Raw genomic sequence first — 23,284 nt, forward strand, 5'->3', positions numbered from 1 at the left:
TGTGGCTTGAACTCAGGACTTTGCGCTTGCTAGAGGCAGGCGCTCTGTCTCTCGAGCCATGCCTCCAGCCCCTATCATAAAGTTTTGTAGTAAAAGATACAAATAAAAGGAAATTTATTTCAAAATTTGTCTTGCTCTGAGAATGAAATGAAATAGCCGTCTAAAAGCAACTTTTTCACCTTGTTTTGTTTTTAAAGATCCAGTTTGGAAGGGCTTTGGGTAATTAAGTGATCAAATTATTCTGATTGCTGCCTCTTTTATTTAATAATTACTATTGCTATCCATTTATCAAATGATTATTGAAAATTATTATGTGCTAATCTTACAGGCTTTAGTAATTTTCTTGGGAATGCCTACCATCATCCCAAAAAATGAAACAAAATAACAAATAAAAATTCACTAAGTTCTCTCTCTTGTTGCCTCCCTCCCTCCCTTTTTCCTTTTTATTTATTTTTCCCCCCTTCCTTTTCTTTGATTTATAGTGTGATGTTTATTATTTATTTAATTATTTTTGGATGGTACTGGGGTTTGAACTTGGCCTCATGCTTGCTAGGCAAAACTCTACCATTTGAACCATGCACCCAAATCTTTTTTACTTTATTTTTTTCAGGTAGAGTCTCATGCTTTGCCTGGGGCCAGCATTGGATGGTGATTCTCCTACCCATACCTCCCAGTAGCTGTTATTACAGTGGTACACCACTACGCCTAGCCTGTTGGTTCATATGGATCTCAATAACTTTTTGCTGGGATTGGCCTCAAATCACAGTCCTTCTGATCTCCACCTCTCAAGTGGCTGAGATTAGAGGTGTGCACTACCAGGTCCTGCTTGTACTTTCTTATTGTTGATACTATTGAATCTACTAGATGAAGTAGCCAGATCAGAGCCTTTGTTTTGTTTAAATTAATGGGACATTTTACCCCTCAAGTCATTTTCCACTGATACTAAGTGCTAGGCAGAAAAAAAATTAGTGTACAGCTTATTGAAAGAAAACATGTAGTGCTACAAAGAATGCAGTAGTATAAGGGAAGAAAAAAAACCATATCCTTAGTTTCCTAGGTAACAACATAAACTTGCTTTGCCTTACCTAGATTTGAGCCAGAATGTGAATCATATATCAGAGTTTGAAGCTTCTTAATTTTGGGTATTTCACTTGCTCTGAAAAATGGCAGGTCAAAGGACTAAAGGGTTTATGTTGGTATATCCCATCAGAGTTCAGTTGCAGGAGACAGCAGCTACCCTAGGCTCTGGGCTAGGCTGCTAATAATGACTTCTAGAACACAATTTGAACTGCCCTGTAAAGGAGTGCTACCTTAGCCATAGTGAGAAAGTTGGTAATAGGAGACCAGCATGGAACTATTGAGTTAGAGAACATACCATCTCAGCACCAGAAAAAACAGATTAAAAAATGGGCAAAGGACTTCACTAGGCATTTCTTCAGAGAATATGTGCCAGGCATGGTGGTGCATGTCTATAATCTGGGCACTTGGGAGCTTGAGGCAGGAGGGATCATGAGTTCAAGGACATCCATCCTGGGCTACATAGTAAATTCCAGGTTAGCCAGAGCAAGACCCCGTCTCAAAAAACTAAGACTGGAGATGTAGCACAGTGACACAGTGTTTGTATATTGTATAACATGCACACCCCCTGGGTTCATCCCACTCCCCCAAAGACAAATGTGCAGTAAGCATATCAAAAGATGTTCAACACCGGTAATCATTAGGGAAATCAAATCAAAGCCACAGTGTTATCTGGGTGTGGTGGCAGGTGCCTGTCATCCCAAGCCACTCAAAAGGATCACAGACTTCCAGACCAACCTGGGCAAAAAGTTTTTGAGATTCCCATCTCAATGGAAAAAAGATGAGCATGGTGGTGCATACCTGTCACCCCAGCTACAGCAGGAAGCATAAAATAGGAGGGTCTTCGTCCAGGCTGGCCTGGGCAAAAAGTGAGACCCTAGGTCCAAAATAACCAGAGCAAAAAGGGCTAGAGGCATGACTGAAGCTGTAAACTACCTGCCTAGCAAGTGTGAAACCCTGAGTTCAAACCCCAGTACTGCCCCCCACCCAAAGTGTTACTACACACACACTTATTAGAATTACTGTTATTAAAAACAGAAACAAAACAAAACCCCAGACCAAACATGCTTATTGGTGTGAATGTAGAGAAATTAGAAGATAGTAAATCAAATTACCAATTTCACTTCTGGGTCTGTACCCAAAAGAAACAAAAGCAAGGACTTGCACAGGTATTTGCAACTCCATATTAAGAGGTGCATTATTCATAGTAACCAAAAGGTAACAGCAACCCAAGTGTCCATTAGTAGATGAATGAATGAACAAATACGATATACACACAGTGAAATATTTTTTAGCCTTAAAAAGGAAGGAAGTTCTGACATGTTACAACAAGGATGAGCCTTAAAGACATTATGCTAAGTGGAATATGTCAGACAGAAAAGAACAAATAATATATGAGTCTACTTATATGAAATATCTGGAATAGGTAAAATTCATGGCAATACAAAGTAGGTTAGAGGATACCAGGGGCTGGGGTTGAGAGATTATTTCTTAATGAGCACAGAATTTCTGTTTGAGGTGATGTCAGAGCTCCAGAGATGGATGGTGGTGTTGATGGTTTCAAACACTTAAAAGTGGTTGAAATGAAAGTGTATGCTATGTACAGCTTACCACATAGAATAAAGAACATATCATATCTCTGTAGCAGGTATTAGGAAGCCAACTGCAGCTAGTTCCTGACATTCACAAAGTTAGTGACTAAAAACTGGTCATACACACAAAAATAACATTTTCCTACTCTTCCTTTTGAATAACCAAAACTTTAGGAACATGGTCCCTACTTCACCTTTTGCTTTCCACATCTCATCAGAGCTTCTTGTTGGCTGAACCTAATTCATATTTAGAACCCTAGTTACCAGGGATCCTGGTGAATAATTTTTAGCTTCTCAGGTTCCATGGAAGGAGAAAACTAGAGATAGATTGGTGAGCATGCTGAGCACCACTTCGTTTCTCTTCCCCAGATACTGAGTCAGTGGTGACTCATAGATGTAATGCTCCTTGTAGTGAAGTTCCTCTTTCCCATGGTGACCAGCTTGTCCTGCAGCTGGTCAATCACAGAGGTAAGTGGGGCAAAATGGATAGTCTCAACAAGGCACAAGAGGGACCAGGTTTGTTGTTAGTCATTTTCTCCTTTTGCAGTATAGGCCGATTGGGTTTAGTTTGTCAAGCTTATCAGTTTTAATATGGTAGAACCCAACTGACATATTTATATTGTTGTGAACAGATTTAGGTCAACTAATGAAACATGGTCAAGAGTCATTGGTTAAAGAGTAGTTATGCTAAGGTTCAGGAATACCAGATTGAAACTTTTGCTTATGCTTTTTTCATTTCATTAAGTATGTGTATAAGAATGTCATAGAAAATATGTTGAACTCTTGCTCTTAGGCTGCTGAAATCTCTAATTAATAGGAGCTAAATTTGTTTGGTGAGAAAAGAAACGAATTTAAGAGTCGATTCGAGGCTGGGATCATAGCTCTGTGGTCAAGGGTTTGCCTGGCGTGTCAAGGCCCTGGATTCAACCTCTAGCACTGCTGGGAAGGAGAAAAGAAAGGAGTTACCTCAAAATTTAAGAGTGGTCAAAACTTTTTTTTCCCACAGTTTTCAATATTTTGTAACCAGTGTCCACCCAAAAGATAAGGTATCTTTTATTGCACATTACACAGGATGGTCACCTGCTTTTGTTTATGTTACCTATAGTTTGGAACAAAGTTTGACTAATGCCTACTGGTAGTCAGATTCTGCAGGAGTAGGCTGTTTTTTCAGTTTTGCTAATACAGTACGGACCTTTGATGCTTAAGTACTTTTTGTTTTTTTTGATGGGCCTGGGATTTGAACTCAGCACTTCATGCTTACAAAGGAGGTGCTCTACTTCTTGAGCCACTCCTCCAGCCCAAGTACCTTCTACTAGCTCATGATTTCAGAATATATTTTTAGGTTTCATCTCAAATTGAAAATTCCTTTATATATAGCATTTAGGACTGGGGATGTACCTTTGTGGTAGGGCCCTTGCCTAGCACATGCAAGGCTGGGTTCCATCTCCAGCACTATCAAAAACAAAACAACAAATTTTCCTCAACTACCCACCCCTCTTCAAACAAGTACCAGGCTTTGCATTCAAGTACTTAAGCTTTTGCTTAAGTGTTAGATCATAGATCAGGTTTTAGTAATGTAACTAAATTAGTGCTTAAATAACAGCTTAGTTTCTTTGATAGTTATTCTACTTGTAGAATCTAAAGTAGGGCAATGTAGGGCTATTTGTCACAGTAATAAGATTGTGAACAATCGCTAACAATAAGGAGATTTACAAATTATTATATAGTACTACACTGAAATGTTACAAACTATATTTTTGAAGGATTTAATATTAAAAATGACTCATGCAGTAATGTTAGGTAAAATGATACAGAATTATGATTTCTCTAGAAAATTTTGTGTGTGAGAGAAATATAACATTATAAGCAGTCATTCTCTAGGTAATAATTTTTACACCGTTTTAAAATGGTTTTGTGATGAATGTATTGCTTCTGAGTATTTCTGTCTTCTTACTGTAGAAATACATTGTTACAAAAGATTGAAACAGTGGAGGGGAGACAGGAGTATGGAAATTTCAAATCCAGCCTGGGCTACATAGTGGTTTCCTGTCTCAAAAAAATAAAACAGACAACAAACAAAGATCCAAACAGTACAAAAATTTGTGGATTAAAAAACATAAAATCTTTCTTCAGTCTGCATAGAATGATAAAGGCCAGTATAACAATTTGTTCTTTTATATTTTTTTGGTCATACTAAGGTTTGGACTCAGGGAATTCCATCTTGTTAGTCAGGCGCTCTACCACTTGAGCCACACCTTCAGCCCATCAGTTTATCAGTTTGTTCCTTTATGAGTTTTGCTTTTGGTGTCATATCTAGAGATGTTCATGTAACTCAAGGTCAGAAAGATTTCTGCTGTGTTGTCTCTCCCCTCCCCTCCCCTCCCCTCCTCTCCCCTCCCCTCCCCTCCCCTCCTCTCCCCTCCCCTCCCCTCCCCTCCCCTCCTCTCCCCTCCCCTCCCCTCCCCTCCCCTCCCCTCCCCTCCCCTCCTCTCCCCTCCCCTCCCATCCTTCCCTCCTTCCCTTTTTGACAGGGTCTTATTAGGTAGCCCAGGCTGTCTTTGAACTGGAAATCCTACTGCCTTAGCCTCCTGAGATGATAGGAATGTACCACCATGCACAGCTCTTCTATGTTTTCTTTCTTTTTTGGGGAGGAGAGGGGTACTGCGGTTTGAACTTAGGACTGTGACTACTTCTGTTTTCTTCTAGGAATTTTGTAGTTTCAGGTTTTGCATTAGATATATGATTCATTTTGATTTAATGTTTATATGTGGTGGGAGATATAAATTGATGTTTTATTCATACAGATTCTAGCACCATTTGAAAATAAAACAAGACTCATCATTTGGAAAAAAAAAAAAGAAAGAAAAAAATCCTGTCCTTTGTTCACTGAATTGCGTTTGCACATTTGTAGAACGTCAGGGATATCTGTGGGTCTTTTCCTAGCGTCTTCATTCTGTTCCACTGATTTATCTTTATGGCAGTACCACTTTGTCTCCCCTCTCCCTCCCTCCCCACCACCCCGTAGTACTGGGATTTGAACTCAGCCTAAAGCTTGCTAGGCACTCAACCACTTAGCAGGTAGGTCCTCAGCCCTTTTTTGCTTTAGTTATTTTTCAGGTAGGGGAGGGTCTCATGTTTTTGCCCAGGGCTGGCCTCAAACTCATTCTTCCTACCTATACCTCTCATGTGCCTGGATTATAGATACAAATTACTGCACCCAGCTTATTTATTGAGATGAGATCTTGCTAACTTTTTTGCTTAGTTGCCCCTGAACCTCTGTCCTCTTGACTGCTGCCTCCCATGTAGCTGGTATTGCAGGTTTGCATCACCACACCTGACTTCAATACCATTCTGCTTGATTAGCATACTGTGATAGGCAGAATTCTAAAATGACCCCAAAGACCTATGCCCTTGTATAATAGGAGGAACCTATAAATATGATAGAATATCACCTCCATGATTAAGTTTTGTTATATGCCACAGTTGACTAAGTAAGGATGGATCTGACCTAATTAGACAACTCCTTAAAAGTGACTGGGCAGCTGGATCTGATAGCTCACATTTGTAATCCTAGCTACTCAGGAGGCAGAGATCAGGAGGATTGTGGTTTGAAGCCAGCCTGGGCAAAGAGTTTGAGAGTCCCTTTCTCAAGAATACTCAACACAAAAGAAGACTGATGGAGTGGCTCAAGTTGGTAGAGTGCCTATGTAGCGAGTGTGAGGCCCTGTGTTCAGATCTCAGTACTGTCTTCCCCTGCCCCCCCACCTCCAAAAAAAAAAGTGACTGGGCTTTTACTAGTGAAAGAGATTCCAGGCATAAGAGGAATTCAACACAGATTTTTCAGGATAAGAGGCAGCCATCTGGAAAGGAATATGGGTGGCTACTAAGTTTATAATTGGTATATGGTAATAGAAAACAAATACAGGTAGCGGTATAATATTTTGAATTAAGTCATCTATCTAGTTTTGGTATTTTTCAAAGTTGTTTCAGTTTTTCTGAGCCCCTTGTACTTCCATATGAATTTTTGAAATGTTTAATTGGTATCTACAAAAAGAAGCCTGTTGAGGGGTTTTATTGGAATTGCATTGAATTTATTGGTGAATTTGGGGAGAACTGACATTTTAGCAGTATTGAGTATTCTTATCTACTCATCTTTCACTGCTTACATCTTTAATTTCTCTTGCAGTGTTTTATAGTTATTAGTGTTCAGGCTTTCCTATGTTTTTTTTTTTTTCAGATTTATCCTTGAATGTTTTATATTTTTTGATGCTGTCGTGAATGGTATTTTATAAATTTCAGTTTTTGATTGTTGCTACAATGTATAAATACAATTTTTGTATGTTGCCCTTATATGCAACAGTCTTGCTAATCTGACATTCTCATACTTTTTTTTGATGGATTACATTGAATTTTATTTTTTCTTTTTTTGTGCTAGAAATTAAATTCAGGGCTTCATGTATGCTAATTGTGCATTCTACAACTGAACAATATCCCCTGCCCAAAACATAGGGAACACTTCATGAATTTGCTTGTTATTCTTGTGCAGGGGCATGCTAATTTTCTCCTTATCATTCGCATTTTAGTGTGTGTGTTACCAAAGCAAATACTATTGAATTTTCTATATAAATGATCAAGTTATCTGTAGCAGTTTTATTTTCTCTTTTTTATCTGTATGCTTTTTATTTCTTTTTCTTGCCTTATTGCACTTCTCAGAACTTCTGTTATCTTATAGAAATGGTAAGAATCTTGCCTTGTGTCTGGTGGTAAGAGGAAAGCATTCAGTCTTTCATCATTATAGGATATTAGCTGCAAGTTTCTCAAAGATGCCCTTTACAAGTTGGTGAAATTTCCATCTAAGTTTGCTAAGAGTTTTGTTTTTTTTTAAAATCAGGAATGAATGCTGATTTCATAGGATGCTTTTTTTTTTCCCATCTTTTGAGATGATCCTGTGGTTTCTCTGTTTCAACTTGTTAAAATAGTGAATTATTTTGATTTCCAAATGTCAAACCAACTTTGCATTCTTAGGATAAATGCCACTTGGTTATGATATATTGTTTTTATATGTTGTTGGATTTGATTTAAGGTTGGTTTTTATATTTATTTATTTGGTGGTGATGGTACTGGGGTTTGAACTCAAGGTCTCTAGCCTGCTGGGCAGGTGTTCTACCACTTGAACTACTGTGTCAGCCCTTGTTTTTAATTTTTGCATCACTGTTCATGAAGGATATCAGTGGGTAGTTTTATTTTCTTATAGGTTATTTGGTTTAAGTACCAGGGTAACTAGCCTCAAAGAATGAATTCAGAAATATTCCTTCCTTTTCTGCAAGGATTTGTAGAGAATTGATTTTATTTCTTTCTTAAATGCTTGTACAACTCTCTAGTGAAGCTTTCTGAGCCTGAAATCTTCTAGGCAGGTGCTCTACCGCTTGAGCCATGCCACTAGCCCTGAAATTTTCTTTGTGAGAATGTTTTTAGCTATATACTCAATTTCTTTCATAGATGTAGAATTATTGAAACCACCAGTTCTTGCAACTTTTGGTAACTTAACATTTTTCAAATAATTTGTCCATTTCACCCATATTACCAAACTTCTTTGTGGAAAGCTCACACAAATCCTTAAATATCTAAAAATCTGTAGTTATGTCATCACTGTCATTTCTGATGTTGTGTCTTCAGATCATTCTGACGAGAAGTTTATCAATTTTATTGATCTGCTCAGAGAAGCAACTTTTGATTTTATTGACTTTTCTTTATTGTTGGTTATCCTTGTAATTGATTTCTCTTCTTATCTCTGTTATTTCCTTCTTCTGTGGGTTTAATTTTCTTTTTATCTAGCTTTTTGAAGAAAAAGCCAAGACTACAGATCTGAGACCTTCCTTCGTTCTTTTCTATATAGGTATTTAGTTCTGTGATAATTCCCCAAATACTAGTGTAGCAGTATCCTGTAAGTTTTGGTATGCTGTCTTTTCATTTTCATTCAGTTCAAAATACATCACATATTTTTCCTTTTGAATTCTTCTTTGATCTATGGATTGTTTAGAAGTGTATTAACGAGATGTGCTGGCACACATGGAGGAGGATTAGTCCTAGGCCCGCCTGGGCAAAAGTGCAAGACCCTATCTGAAAAACAAACTAAAAAAGGGCTGGAGGTATGGCTTAAGTGGCAGTGTACCTGCCTATCAAGAGCAAGGCCCTGAGTTCAATCCCTAGTATCACCAAAAAAAAAAAAAAAGTATTTCCAAATATTTGGGGAATTTTCTAGAGATCTTCTGTTGCTGTTTTTTAATTTAATTCTCTTGTGGTCACGGAACATACTTTGTATGAATTGAAACTTACTGCATTTTCCAGGAATTGTTTAATGGCCTGTAATCCTGTCTCAGACTCCTGAGTGCTGGGATTACAGGAATGTACCACCATGCCTAGCATAATTTGTCTTCCTTTGTGTGTTGGTGTTGCTGGGGACCTAGGGCCTTACACATACAAGGCAAACACTTTGCCATTGAGCTATCTCATCAACCCATATTTAAATTGTGTTTCTCATAGGCAGCTCATAGTTGCATATTTTAATCCATTCTGACAATCTCTGTCTTTTAATTGGGATATGTAAAACATTTACACTTAATGGAATTATTGATGCCATTATGTTTATCTGTCATTTCCTTCATTGTTTCTTATTTGTCCCATCTGTTTTTTTCCCTTTTTAATTGGTGGGGAGGGGTGCAGTAAACTGGGGTTTCAATTCAGGGTCTCACAGGGCCTCACACTTTCTTGGCAGGTGCTCTACCACCGGAGCCATTTCACAGGCCCCGTTTTTTGGGTTGAATATTTTCGAGATAGGATCTTGAGAACTCTTTTGCCTAGATCTGGCTTCGAACCACAATCCTTTTGATCTCTGCCTCCTCTGTAGCTAGGATCACAAGTGTGAGCCACCAGCATTGGGGCCCTTTTGTTTTTTAAATACCATCATTTAGGGTTTTTTGTTTTTCAGTTTTATCTCCCATTATTCATTATATTGTTTCAGCAGTCATTAGTAGTTTTCCTATTTTTGTTCTACTGTTGGCATATATTTTACTATCATCCCGTATTTACTTGGTAATTAATCCCATTTTACATTGCCTTTTTTTTTTTTGAGGTGCTGAGGATTAAACCTAGGCAAATGCTCTGCCATTGAACTATAGTCCCAGCCCAGCAAATAATCTTTTAAAGAAATTTTACTAATGAGAAAAAAAAATTGTATATTTACCCATGTAATTACCACTTACAGTATTCTTCCTCTGTGAATTTTTTTTTTTCTGCCTGAAAGACTTTTAACTTTTTTTTTTTTTGCAGTACTGGGCATTGGACCCAAGGTCTTGTGCTGTACCACCTAAGCTATGCCAGCCCTTTTGCTTTTGTTTTGTTTTTGAGATAGGGTCTTGCTAACTTTGCCTGGACTAGCCTCAAACTCACAGTCCTCCTATCTCCAACTCTCACGTCACTGGGGTTATAGGCCTGTGCACCAGCATACCCAGCTTCTTTAACATTTCTTGTACAGGTCTGCTGCTGATGAAATCTTCAGCTTTTATGTGTCTGAAAAAGGTATTTCTCCTTTGTTTTTGAAATATATTTCTCCAGGTGTGGGATTAACAGCCTTCCCTTTTTGTACTTTAAAGATACTGTTTCACTGCATTCTAGTTTATGTTTCCAGTGAGACATATTCATAATATGTCTACTTTCTCTTTTTGCTTTTAAGATTGTCACTGATTTTGAGCAATTTAATTATGATATAGCTTATATTTTTCTCATTCCTTTTTTTCTCTCCTCCCCTTTTCTTTTCATTCCCCCCACACCCAGTGCTGGGGATAGAACCAGGGCTGTGCTTTGGTTTTGCTAGGCAAGCACTCTACCCCTGAGCTACATAACCCCAACCCTCTTCTTATTTTTTATGTTAGTTCTTGTGTTTTATATTAAACTTTCTCTGTGTGTTTATAGTTTTCACCAAATTTGGAAAAGTTTTGGTCATCGTTACTTAAGCTACTTTTTTTTTTGTTCTGTCCTCTTTTGGGGTTTCCATTTACACGTGTATTAGGCTATCCTTACTGATGTTTGTTTCCTTTCTCCCTCCATCCTTCCCTTTCTTCCTTCCTTTCCTCTTTTGTTCAATATATATCACTAAGCTTATCGTTTTCACTTTTTTTGAGACAGGGTCTTGCTATATAGCCCAGACAAGCCTCAAACTCACTGTCCTCCTGCCTCAGTCTCCTGAGTGCTGGGATTACAGATTGTACCACCACACACAGCTTCTACTTAAGTTTTAAAGCATATATAATACTGTTAGCATGATTGTGCAATTTCCTTATCTATGTGCTAATTCTGTTATCTGAGTCAGTTCTTGGTCAATTTCTATAGATTTATTTTTCTCATATATTATAGTTTCCTGCTTCTTTGTATGCCTAGTAATCTTTGATTGGATGCCAGACATTGTGAATTTTACCTATTAGATGCTTGATACTTTTATATTTCTCTTATTCATATTCCTAAGCTTATTGTGAGATGTAGTTAAATTATTTGAAAACAGTTTGATCATTTGAGTCTTTTGTTTAAACATTGTTAGGCTGGACCACAGACTAACAGTGAGGGCAGTGACTCATTCATTAGTAACACTATGACATTTTGGACCAAATAATTCTTTGTTTGTGGGGGAGAGGAGAATTCCTGCTTGTTTCTTTCTTTATTTTTTTGAGACAGGGTCTTGCTCTGTAGCCCAGGATGGCCTTCAACTCATGATCCTCCTACCTCAGCCTCCTGAGTGCTGGGATTGCAGGTACCTACTACCTTGCCAGTAAACATTAATAGAATTTGTGTATGTGTGTGTGTGTGTGTGTGTGTGTGTGTGTGTGGTACTGGGGTTTGAACTCAGGGACTACATCTTGCACCACTCCACCAGCAGCTCTTTTTTGTGGTGGGTTTTTTCGAGATAGGGTCTTGAGAACCATTTGCCTGGGCTGGCTTCAAACCGTGATCCTCTTGATCTTTGCCTCCTGAGTAGCTAGGATTACAGGCATGAGCCCCGGGTGCCCAGCTAGCATAAAATTTTTATCAGCACCCTGGCCTCTATTTTCTAGATGTCAGTAACAGCCACCCTCTAGTTGTGACAGTCAAAAATGTCTCCAGATACTGCCAAATATCCATGAAGAACAAGGGGAGTTATCCTTATTTGAAGACCACTGCTTTAGAGTTAATTATGCAAGGTCATTCTGTATAGTCTGCCTAAAGTCCCAGGAATCATCATCTTTTTTTCAGCCTTGCTGCTTGGAGTAAACATTTTCTTGGCCTCGTGTGAGTGCTGGGAATCTTTTTTGATGGTCTTTCCTCAGTCTTGGTGCATGGGTAGACTGATCAACATTCAGCTCTATATCCAAGAGCAGCCCTCTGCAGTTCTCTTGAGTGCTCTGTCTGTTACCTCTGTCTACGGTATTCTGTCTCACAATCACTAGCCACCTTGATTACGCTAGACTCTCAGTTGTATTTCTTCAACTTAGCAATCTGTCAGGTCTCACCTGGGTTTCCCATCTTGTGCCTCTCATGGCTTAGAAGTTCTCAGGCTAGTAAGAATGGCTGATAGAGCCCATTCTGTTTGTTTCCTAACTGAGGCATTTGGCCGATACCCAGTGTCTTGAGTTATTTTTCACATAGTTTATCTGCATTTTGGTTGTTAGTTCAGAGGGTGGAAGCAGAAATCCCTTTAACCGATAATTGATCCATCAGTTCTCTGTTAAAGTTGAAAGCATTCTTGAACATTGGCTAACCTAATTTCTTCATTTTATTGATTAGTATGAAACCTGTTTCTGTCATATTCTTGGCTCAAAGTCTTCTGTTCCCTGTAATTCCTATGGCACAACATAAATATTAAATGGCCCCTAAAGCTTTTTATCATCTTTTAATATACCTCTTTAATTCAGGCTTTCAAAATAATAGCTAAGTAGTTAGGTATTATTGGGCCTGTAACTATTACGTAGTAGCATACAATTAAAAGACATGCACTGACCTGATGAAGCCAACAGTGAAATGTATCATACTTTTAGGGCATTCCCACAGCAGGCTCAAAGACTTGCAGGAGGCACCTATGTATGATCGCTCATATTTTCAAGCAGCTTAAACATCCACATCAAAGCCTATTAGCTTGATTGAAGTTGTGAAGAACTGATGAGCTAAGATAGGGAGAAAAACATGAAAGAGAGAAGAATCATTCGAGCACAGTATGAGATGAAACTATACTGAAGAATAATGCTACAAGATGGGAGTGACTTGGAACCCATTGGTGGTAAGCTGTTAGATACAGGGGAAAGGTAGCAAGATAAAAACAAAAAAGAGAAATGTATGAGATGTGCTTCTTGATCAGATTTGCTTTATTGTAACTGCTGCTCACTTTGCAGCATGTGCTTGTTGAATAACCAAGGATAAAGTAATTTAGTCAGAGTGTATCTGGGGAAAAAGAAGATAGCAAATATAGCAAAACTATATTTTAGTAGAATTTTATATATACTATGTAATAATGGTATGAAATAATATATAATACAGAAATACATGAATTCCATGTGTTAAAGTGAGTAATTTGTAATTCCTTGACCTTTGGGATGGTGAAGGTATATACTGTAGCAAAAGAGTTGAGTAAGAATTTTTTGTAAGTTTGCAGCAAACTTTTAAATATAAACTCCTTGTAGATGGATGTGATGTTAATTTTATAATGTGGGCTGAAAATATCAAAAGCTCTGTTTGGAAACAAAATGATTTAAGCTTTTAAAAAATTAGGATTGCTTTTTTAGTAATTAAGAAATAAATATTTTATGATTAACTGCCATTTCCATGGCATTAATCTGCAAGCAAATTTTATCAAGTGCATTTGTTGTTTTCTGAATACTTTTTATGATACAAGGAGGCTTATTAGTTAAAATATCACCTTTTGCTGAATGCTTATAAGTCTTCATGGCAGAAGTTCATGTGGATAGAAGAAGAATGCATCACAGCATTTGTCTTTTTCTTTCCTCAGCCTAGAGAAGCATGGGAGGTTTTCATAGCCCAGAATGCATGTTATAAAGTCACGATAGACACCCAAATCTGAAAGGAGAGGAAGAGAATGCTATCTAGAATGTTGGGAAAAGTAATCATTGTCCTTCAAGATAGAATGATACTCATTTGTGCTAATGTTTTATTTGCTTCTTAAAGCAAACTCTTTTGTAAAGCTTGATACAAAGTGCAGATTATAAGTATATAGCTTGATGAATTTTCACAAAAGAAACACATCCATATATCAAGACCCTGTCTTCAAAAATTTGAGAGAGAGAGAGAGCGATGAAAGGAAGAAAGAAAAAGAGCAAAAGGAAGAGAAAGGAAGGGAAAGGGAAAAAAGAAAAAGAACATTTACATTGGAACTGTTTGATCTTTATCTTTCAGGCTGGGTTGTGGGCACATAGGCATTTGTTCTGTATTTTTTTTAATGCTTTAAAGTTTGTTTTAAACATCATGTCAGAAGGAAATACAGCAAATCTTTCGAGAATAGCTGTTGCTTCCTTCTTTTTCTTTTCTTTTTTCTTTTTTTGTTTTCTTTGTTTTTCCCATGTAGGCCTTTGTCTTCCATGTATCTGATACACTTTATAAACCTATTCAGCTCTAAGGAACTGAAAGTTTTGCAATAGAAAAAGGACATAAAAAAAAACAACTGAGTAGGGTCAAAGTAATAAAATTTTTAAGTACTTTTTAAAGTGTAGCACATTCTTGGCCTTTCATGGCTATAATATAAAGTATGCATCATCAGATTTATGACTACAGTGAAATGACAGTTTTCTTTTTAAAAATTTAACACTGAAATCCCAGAAATGCCTTATTCAGTTCTATAATGGTATATTCTAGATAAAAAAAGAACTGAGCTTTATTAGGGCTCAAATTTATATCTAGTTATAAATTTATATGTATAGAAATATATAATGTATAGATATATAATATATTGTTTATATACTTACATAAATATGTATCAAGTTATACCTAGATGTAAATTTATATTAAGTAAATCATTTTATATATAATAGATAGAAATATGCCAAATCTTAATAGTCTCCTGAAATCACAGTTATCTATTTTCTTTTGTGTTTTTTTTTTTCCCCCTCAAGTGGGGAGTTTATTTTTCCATGAACATGAAGATTTCAGAGATTTGATTTTTTTTGCATATAACAAAACTTAAATCATTAGTCTTTCTTTTGCTATTGGGGTTATATGTGTAAAATTATTAGAATCTATTAAAAATCACTCATTATTGAGTAATATTTGTTTCTTTGACTCTAGAAGCCAATAGGGAAGTATAGGTAAATTACTATTTCTGGTATGTTTCCATGTATTTGGTCTTCAAGGAAGTTGTTTGGATACTAAAGTTTTTGTTTTGTTTTCTGGTTTTCCCTTGACAGGCTGTAGAGAAAGAAATGGCAGGTCCTAATCAACTCTGCATTCGCCGCTGGACTACCAAGCACGTAGCTGTGTGGCTGAAGGATGAAGGCTTTTTTGAATATGTGGACATTTTATGCAATAAGCACCGCCTTGATGGAATCACATTGCTAACATTGACTGAATATGATCTAAGATCTCCTCCTCTGGAAATCAAAGTCCTAGGGGACATTAAAAGGCTAATGCTATCAGTTAGAAAATTGCAGAAAATACATACTGATGTTTTAGAAGAAATGGGCTACAGCAGTGACAGTCCTATGGGTCCTATGACCCCACTCATCAGTGCTCTTCAGAGTGCAGACTGGCTCTGTAATGGAGAGCCTTCACATGACTGTGACGGACCCATCACTGACTTGAATTCTGATCAGTACCAGTACATGAATGGCAAAAACAAACATTCTGTCCGAAGATTGGACCCAGAGTACTGGAAGACTATACTGAGTTGTATATATGTTTTCATAGTGTTTGGATTTACATCTTTCATTATGGTGATAGTCCATGAGCGAGTGCCTGACATGCAGACCTATCCACCACTCCCAGATATATTCTTAGACAGGTAAGTTTTTTTTTCTATATGCTAAGTTTGTAGAAGATTGCTATAATAACAGATGGTAATATCTGTGTGATCATTATGTTATTTTTAGAATTGTAGTTGTCATGCACTTTCCATTTGCTATATCTGGTGGCATAAAAGGATATGCTTTGCTGGGTTTGGTGACACATGCCTGCAATCCCAGCTACCCCAGAGGCTAAGATAGGAGGACTGCAAGTTTGAGGCCAGCATTGACAACTTAACAAGACCCTGTGGCTAACGCCTATAATCTTAGCTGCTTGGGAGGCTGAGATTGGGAGAATCATGGTTTAAGGCCAGAACAGGCAAAAAAGCATTAGTGTGACCACTAACTGGTCTCAATCACTAACTGACCATGGTGACACACACTTGTCATCCCAGCTACGGTAGAAGCATAAAATAAGAAGATTGTAGTCCAGGCTGATCTGTGCATAAAGCAAAACCCTTATCTCCAAAATAACCAGAGCAAAGAGGGGACTGGAAGAGTAGAGTGCCTGCCTTGCATGTGGAAAGCCCTGAGTTCAAATTCCAGTATTGCTCCCCACCCCACCACCAAAAAAAAAAAATGGGTGGGAGTGTCATCCTTACTCAGTACTCTGGGTTTAATCCTCAGTACTGCCAACAAATAAAAGAAAAAATGATATGTTTTTAAGTAACTTAAAGCAAATTAAACTAGAATTCTAGGTAACTGAAAAAGACTACCGCTTAATTTAGTTTTCTATGGGCTTTTACTCTTTAAACACTGTAGATTTTTAAAAGGGTTTCCTAGAAAGATATTTGTAACAAATGGAATGTGAGTGCCTTTTTGTTTGTTTAAATGATGACCAGGGTTCTGCCTTTCCAAAAATGTGGGCAGTCTCTTATATCACTAGATGAATTATAATCGTACAAATGATAGTAATGTGTTTATATTAAATATTGAGTAAAACTAAATAAAAATATAGTATACATATTACATAGATACCAAGTAAAAAAAGAGTACAATGTGTGTATAATATATGAAAAATAAGACTGGAACAACACTCAGAACTGTTTTTATATTTGTGACTTTAAAATCTTTTTATAAGATTTTCCTGTAGTATGTATTTTAAGATAAAATAATTTTTAAATGTCCATGTTAAGATGATAGAATAACCTACATTTTGCTCACTGTCAAAATGACTAAGGGGAGTAGGGGAAGTGGCCCAAATAATGTATACACATGTAAGTAAATGTAAAAATGATAAAATAAAATAAAAAAAGAACCTGACTAAAACTATAGTAAAAAGGTTTTTGTTTTTAAAGTAGTAAGCCTACGGGATAGGGTAGATAAAAGGAAAAAATAGCTATAGATTTTTGGAAGTTTGAAGGCATATGAGCAATTTAATTCTAAAATGACAGTAGGGGGGGCTGAGGATGTAGCTCAGTTGTGGAGTGCTTTTCCAGAGTACGCTAAGGCCCAGGGCTTGATCCCCAGCACTAAAAATAAATAAATAAATAAACAAACAATGGGAAAAACTTAGAACCAATCCAGTTTATATTGCAGATTTCTCAGTGCTTATGGATACTAGTGAAGAGGTAATGCTAAACTCAGGAAAACTGATTTAAGAAGCCAGTAGATCCCAGTATCTCTTCTCTTCTAGTTTTCCGAACTGTAAACAGAAGATCCTAATGAAATAAGTAAGGAAGCGTGTGAATATCTGAGGAAAGAGTACTCTAGACATAAGGAAACAGCTAGGCACAAAATGCTAAACTGGGCTGGGTGCTAATGGCTCACACCTGTAATCCTAGCTTCTCAGGAGTTGAGATCAGGAGGATTGCGGTTTGAGGCCAGCCAGGGCAAATAGTTTGTGAAACCCCTATCTCCAAAAAATAACTAGAGCAAAATGGAATGAAGGTGTGGCTCAAATGGTAGGACACCTTTGCAAGTGCAAACCCCAGTTCCCTAAAAAAAACAAAAAAGCTGAACTGGGAGTGTGCCTGGAATTTTTAAGGAAGAACAAGTAAGAGATGGAGAAGGCAACTGGAGATGAAGTCTCAGAGAATCTAGAAGTCCAGATTGTGTAGGGACTTAAAGACCATTTAAGGGCTTTAGACATTGGAAAGTATTGAGAAGAATAGAGTGCTGAAAGTTCCATTTTAAAAGATCATTCTAGTTATAGTATTGAGAATAGCCTAAAGAAGCAAAGATTTGTTCAGAGGTTACTGAATTCATCTAGACAAAAAAGATACTGAATTGGATAAGGCTAGCAGTAGTAAGTAGAGTAATAAGAAAGAGTCAAATCCTGTATATATTTTGGAAGTAGAGCTAGCAAGATTCGTTGGTGGAATTGTATGCAACATATAAGAGGGAGAAAGAAGTCAGGATTGTTCCAAGATTTTTTTTTTTGAGGCATTGGTGTTGGGACAGGGTCTCACTATATAGCCCAGCTGTCCTTGAACTTGCTACATAGCCTAGGCGGGCCTCAAACTCAAGATCCTCCTGTCTCTGCTTCCCGAATCTTAAGATTAAAGGCATGAACTACCATGTCCAGCTTCATTCCAAGATTTTTGACCTGAGCTTCTGTAATGATTGAGTTGCCATTTATAGAAATGGGAAGAAATATGAGCTCAAGTTCAGAGAGAGACTCGGCTGAAATCAGGGAGTTAGCAATATAAGTAAAGCCAGGTTTCCTAGGGAGTGAAACCAGAAGGGAAAGAGACAGAGGGAAAGGAAAACTGAAAACAGTTAATAAGGCCTGATTGTAATGGGCTCAAGAGAATGTGAAACTTACTGGAATTTACCTGAAGGTTTTCCTGTACAAAAATGAAAGAACATGTACAAAATGTTACTTGTTGTGACATTATTTATAATAATTATAAATACTGGTAATAATCTAAATACTTACCATGGGAAACTGTTGAATATACTGTGTCATGTCTACACAGTTGAGTGCTATTTAATCACAAAAAAGAATGCAGACAGGACTCGATGCATGTGGCTCAAGCAGTAGAGCACTGGCTTTGCCAGTGTGAAGCCCTGAGTTCAAACTTCAGTTCCCCACCCCCCCGAAATGCAGACAATTTTTGTGAAATGGAATGATTTGCAGGAAAAACTTGCTAGCAGTGAGCACTGTGAATATATAGTTCGTGGTTTCCAAATACCATTCCAACTAAAGGGAACTAGAAAAGGACACCTTGAAGAAGTGGCTGATTTTAAGTCTAGGGCAAAGGAAGTATAAAATAAACCTGAGGCGGATCTTGTGCCATAAATCAAGGAAGTGCTCAAAAAACAATGTAAGTGTTTCATAAGATCAGCCCCTACTGACGAAATCAAGACAGTTGGGGCATCAAAACAATAATGATGATAATGGATTATAGTATGTTGAGTAAGACAAATAATCTGTAAATCTATAGTAATAAAAATAGTGGGTGAGCAGGGAATCCCAGCAAGAACAATAACCAGCAAATAAATTTGGATGGTATGACTATTTTGCATGATTCAGTGTGATTCAGACAAGTCATTGGTGGATGTTAAAATCCATTAGGTAAAAGGCCATTGGGAAACAACATAGTCCTATGATCTGAAAGTATCATCTTACATATTACTTAAACACAGAGGGAAGATATTTTGCAATGAATGGTAAGAGATGGCATGCATTATCTAACCAAATGGCCAAATATAGCATCACAATGGAACAAACTGACATGCAGATTGGATGTACTGTTCACAACATCACAAATAATCAGACAAATCAAAAACATGGAACATTGTACATGATAACTGATCTGGATTCTCTAGAAATATCAGTGTCATGGCAAACATAAACCAGGGGAATTGTAAGGGAAATTGAAGAGACATAACTGAGAGCCATACATGAACTTTAATTGGATTCTATATCAAGAAAAAAAACAGTGCTATAAAGAACATTTTAGGGATAATTAGGAAAATTTGGATATGGACTGCATAGTAACTGATGATACTAAATCAGTGTTAGAGTTTTCAGGGTGTGATAGTATATTGAGTTATGAAAAGGATATCTTTGTTCTTAGAGATAGATGTCAAAGCATTTACAAAAAAGTACTAATAATATTTATAACTTATTTTGGGAGACTTAAGCCCAAAATATATGCATACTTATGTATGTATTATATATTCCTATATATAGAAACATAGGTTTTCTATATGCTTTATCGCATATAGAAGTGCAATAAAGCAAATGAGGCACAATGTTATTGTTAAATATTATTGTTTAATTGAGGGATTTAGGTAAAGAATATAAATTCTTATAACTTTTTTTCAGTACAATCAGAATTTTTCAAAATAAAATAACTAATAAAATAAATGAGAGAAAGAGAATGAGTTACATTTTTTTTCTCTCTTGGCAGTGCTGGGGTTTGAACTCAGGGCTTCGTGCTTGCTAGGGAGGCTCTCTACCACTTGAGTCACTCTGCCAGTGAGAGAATGAGAACAAAAAAACTGGAGACAATCAGTTCTTTCCTATAAGGGATACAGAGAGGTGGAGTTGTACCTTGGGAAGGATATGGGATCAAAGGGTTTTGTATCTTTGTTTTTTGATGGGCTATAATATTACAGCATGTTTGTCTTGGTGATAATAATAACCCAATTTTTTGGGGAGGGTTCGGTGTTAAAGGAAAGAGAGGGTATAATTGTTGGAGCCATGTCCTTGTGTAGATAAAACAGGGATGGGACCTAGTGGCAGGGAGAGGCTGACCTTAAACATTTGAACCATTAATCCACAATAGAGCAGAAGGTAGAAAATACAGAAACAGGCAGAAGTTTTGCTACATATGGTGAAGCATAAGGATTGCTTTCATTTTCTGTTTACCGAGCATGAGAATGGAGGAAAGGATGGGCGTTTGAAGAGAAAGGATAAATATAAAATGGTCATCTAGTTGAGTAGGAAAGAACAGATTTGTGTAATGTAGTAGCACTAGGGTCCTCCTTGAGGTTAGTAGTTATCTTGGTATTCATTCAACAACAGATGCAGATGTAGAATAGATGAAGAACTGATTAAGCAGGATTGGAGTTTTGCTAGGCAGTTCTATGAAGGAAAAAGAGGCAAGGGAGTGCTTATAATGATGGACCATGGACTCAAGTGGATCAGAAAGGGAGTGAAATATGAGGTAGGTGAAGGATAGTGAAAATGTTATAGGATCAGTGGATGTTAGGTCTCCAAATTACCAAAATTGGGTTATTATAAGAAATAAGCTAGAAAGACAAGAAGTATTGGTTAATACCAGATTTTTTGTTTGTTTGTTTAAGAACACACAGAATTTATTACATATGATCGGGGGAGGGGTAATAGCTTGGTGGTAGAGCACATGCTTAGTGTGCTCAAGGTCCTGGATCAATCCCCTGCACCCCTCCCAAAAAAAGTTTATTACATGTCTAAAGCATAGGCGTATTAGACAACTAGAGTTATTGAAATTGAGGTTATTAGGAGTAATAGTAATGAGAAGTTTTGGGTTACACCAATGAGTTTAAGTTGCTCTAGTAGGATAGAAGATAAAATCATAGGAAGAGAAGTAAAATAGAAGTAAGCAAGAACATAAACTACAACAGGAGAAGTATTGGAGAGAAAGAAAGAGTGATCCAAAAGATAATTTTTTTTTTTTTTTGCTGGCACTTGGGGTGGATCTCAGGGCCTTGTACTTGGTAGACAGAAGCTGTACTGCTTGAGCTACCTCCCAGCCCTTTTTGCTTTGGTTTTTTTTGGAATAGGGTCTCATGTTTTTGTCAGGAACAACCTGAACCTCCATCCTCTTATTTATTCTTCTTGTGTAGCTGAAATGACGAGCATGTGCCAGCACATCCAGCTGTTGGTTGAGATGAGGTCTCACTAACTTTTTGCCCGGCTGGCTGCAATCCATGATACACCAGATCTCTGCTTCTTGAGTAGCTGGAATTATAGGCCTGAGCCACCATGTCTGGCTCCTTAAAAATAATTTTTTAAAATGAGAGAACAGATATTGATCTTCTGTGAATGACTATACCAAGACCTAAGAGAAGAAAGAAGAGAAAATGGTTTGGAAGAGCAATGAAGATTTTATTTTAGTGTACAGTTCACCAGGCATGGTGGTGTATGTCTATAATCCCAGCCACTCAGGAAGTGGAGGGAGGAGGGTTGTGAGTTCAAGGCCAGCCCTGGCAAAGGTAAGTGAGACCCAGGTTAGGGGCATGGTTCAAGTGGTAGAGTGCTTGCCTAGCATGAGTGAAGTCCTGGGTACCATCAAAAATGAGAGAAAACAAATACACAATTCAGTGGTTTTGGGTACATTTACAAAGTTGTATACCCATCACCACTAATTACAGAACATTTTCATCATTTCAAAGGAAATTTATACTCATTAGAAACCATACTTCAGCCAGGCATGGTGGTACATGTCTGTAATCCCAGCACTGGGAAGGCTGAGGCTGGAGGATCATGAGTTCAAGGCCAGTCTGGCCTGTGTAGCAAGACCCTGTCTCCAAACAGAAAAGAAAATCATACTCATTCCATTCTTCCCTCATACCCTGGCAACCACTAATGTGTTTTGCTTCTATGGCATTGGAAATTACACAATATGTGGTCTTTTTTTTCTTCTGGCTTCTTTCAGGTATCATGATTTTAAGATTCATCCATTTTGTAGCATGTAATAACATTTTTTATTACCAAGTAATATGTTTATCCATCATTTTATGGAAATTGAGATTGTTTCTACCTTTTAGCTATTATTAACAATGTTGCTATGAACATTTTATGTACGAAACTTTTTGCAGGCACATGTTTTCAACTTACAATGGGAATTTGAAACCAAATTTTTCTCTGCAGTGTCATTCACTACAAAGCGCTAGACTTTTTTTTTTTTTTTTTTGCAGCACTGGGGTTTGAACTCAGGACCTTGTGCTTGTTAGACAGGCGCTCTACCACTTGACCTATCTCCAGCCCTCAGTTTTGAAATTGGGTCTCACATTTATGCCTGGGGCTGGCCTACACTTTTCTTCTATTTGTGCTTCCCTATGTAGCTGGGATGGACAGGCATGCACCTCCACACCCACCTATTGGTTGAGTTGGAGTTTCCTGATCTTTTCCCCCATGCTGGGTTTGAACAACGATCCTTCCAAATTCTGCCTCCCTAGGACTACAGGTTTGACCTATCATGCTCAGCCTAAAGCTTAATACTCTTATGAATTTCAACTTTATTCATCAGAGAATAATCTAGAAGTTGTCAATGTTTTTTTCCTGTATCCCCTCACATCTTTTTCCCATTTTCCTGCACGTCGATGCTCCCAATACCTAGCAGATGTGTCTGGTGGGGGCCTGCTTTTGAGCTACTGGAATATACTTTGCCTGCTTAAAAAGAGAGCCAAAAATGCTTAGAAATTCACATCCCTCTAGCAGCAATTCTTAACCAGTGACTGATGAGGTAGTATATAAATATTTCATTTCTCTTTGCTGTAACTGGGGCAATAGTTACCTTGAACCTACACAGTTCCAAATTCCCCATCAGACTGACCCAAAGTTATCTATTCCTGAGTTCACCACAAAGTTTTGCTTGATGTCTCACCTTTTACTTTGCTTCTCTTCCTTCCTGATTTCCTGTCCTA

At 37.4% G+C, this 23,284-nt stretch overlaps 1 protein-coding gene, 1 long non-coding RNA gene and 1 other non-coding gene across 7 annotated transcripts in view; 1 reads left to right on the forward strand and 2 right to left on the reverse strand.

The window, feature by feature from the left end:
* The window catches only part of Samd8 (sterile alpha motif domain containing 8), a 58,606-nt gene that overhangs the window by 19,003 nt on the left and 16,319 nt on the right, over positions 1-23,284 (forward strand). For 2 of the 5 annotated variants that reach the window (XM_020175032.2, XM_074079220.1), the window contains exon 2: positions 15,107-15,699. In XM_020175032.2, coding sequence (XP_020030621.1) covers positions 15,122-15,699 — 578 coding nt within the window. In that variant the 5' untranslated portion in view covers positions 15,107-15,121. Of the gene's footprint in view, positions 1-610; positions 820-12,425; positions 12,973-15,106; positions 15,700-23,284 lie in introns of those variants that run through there. The other 3 variants (XM_020175033.2, XM_020175036.2, XM_074079219.1) reach the window with 3 other exon arrangements.
* Positions 1-23,284, reverse strand: part of LOC141424819 (uncharacterized) — a 60,827-nt gene that overhangs the window by 4,923 nt on the left and 32,620 nt on the right. The window contains exons 2-3 of the long non-coding RNA XR_012449752.1: positions 13,609-13,766; positions 12,697-12,859 (exon numbers count right to left, since the gene is read on the reverse strand). This is a non-coding gene — a long non-coding RNA (uncharacterized lncRNA). The remainder of the gene's footprint in view (positions 1-12,696; positions 12,860-13,608; positions 13,767-23,284) is intronic.
* Positions 7,171-7,276, reverse strand: LOC141425232 (U6 spliceosomal RNA). The gene has a single exon (XR_012450319.1). It is a non-coding gene; the product is annotated as a U6 spliceosomal RNA (small nuclear RNA).

The sequence above is a fragment of the Castor canadensis genome, chromosome 7 (assembly GCF_047511655.1).
Source record: "Castor canadensis chromosome 7, mCasCan1.hap1v2, whole genome shotgun sequence".
NCBI lineage: Eukaryota > Metazoa > Chordata > Mammalia > Rodentia > Castoridae > Castor > Castor canadensis.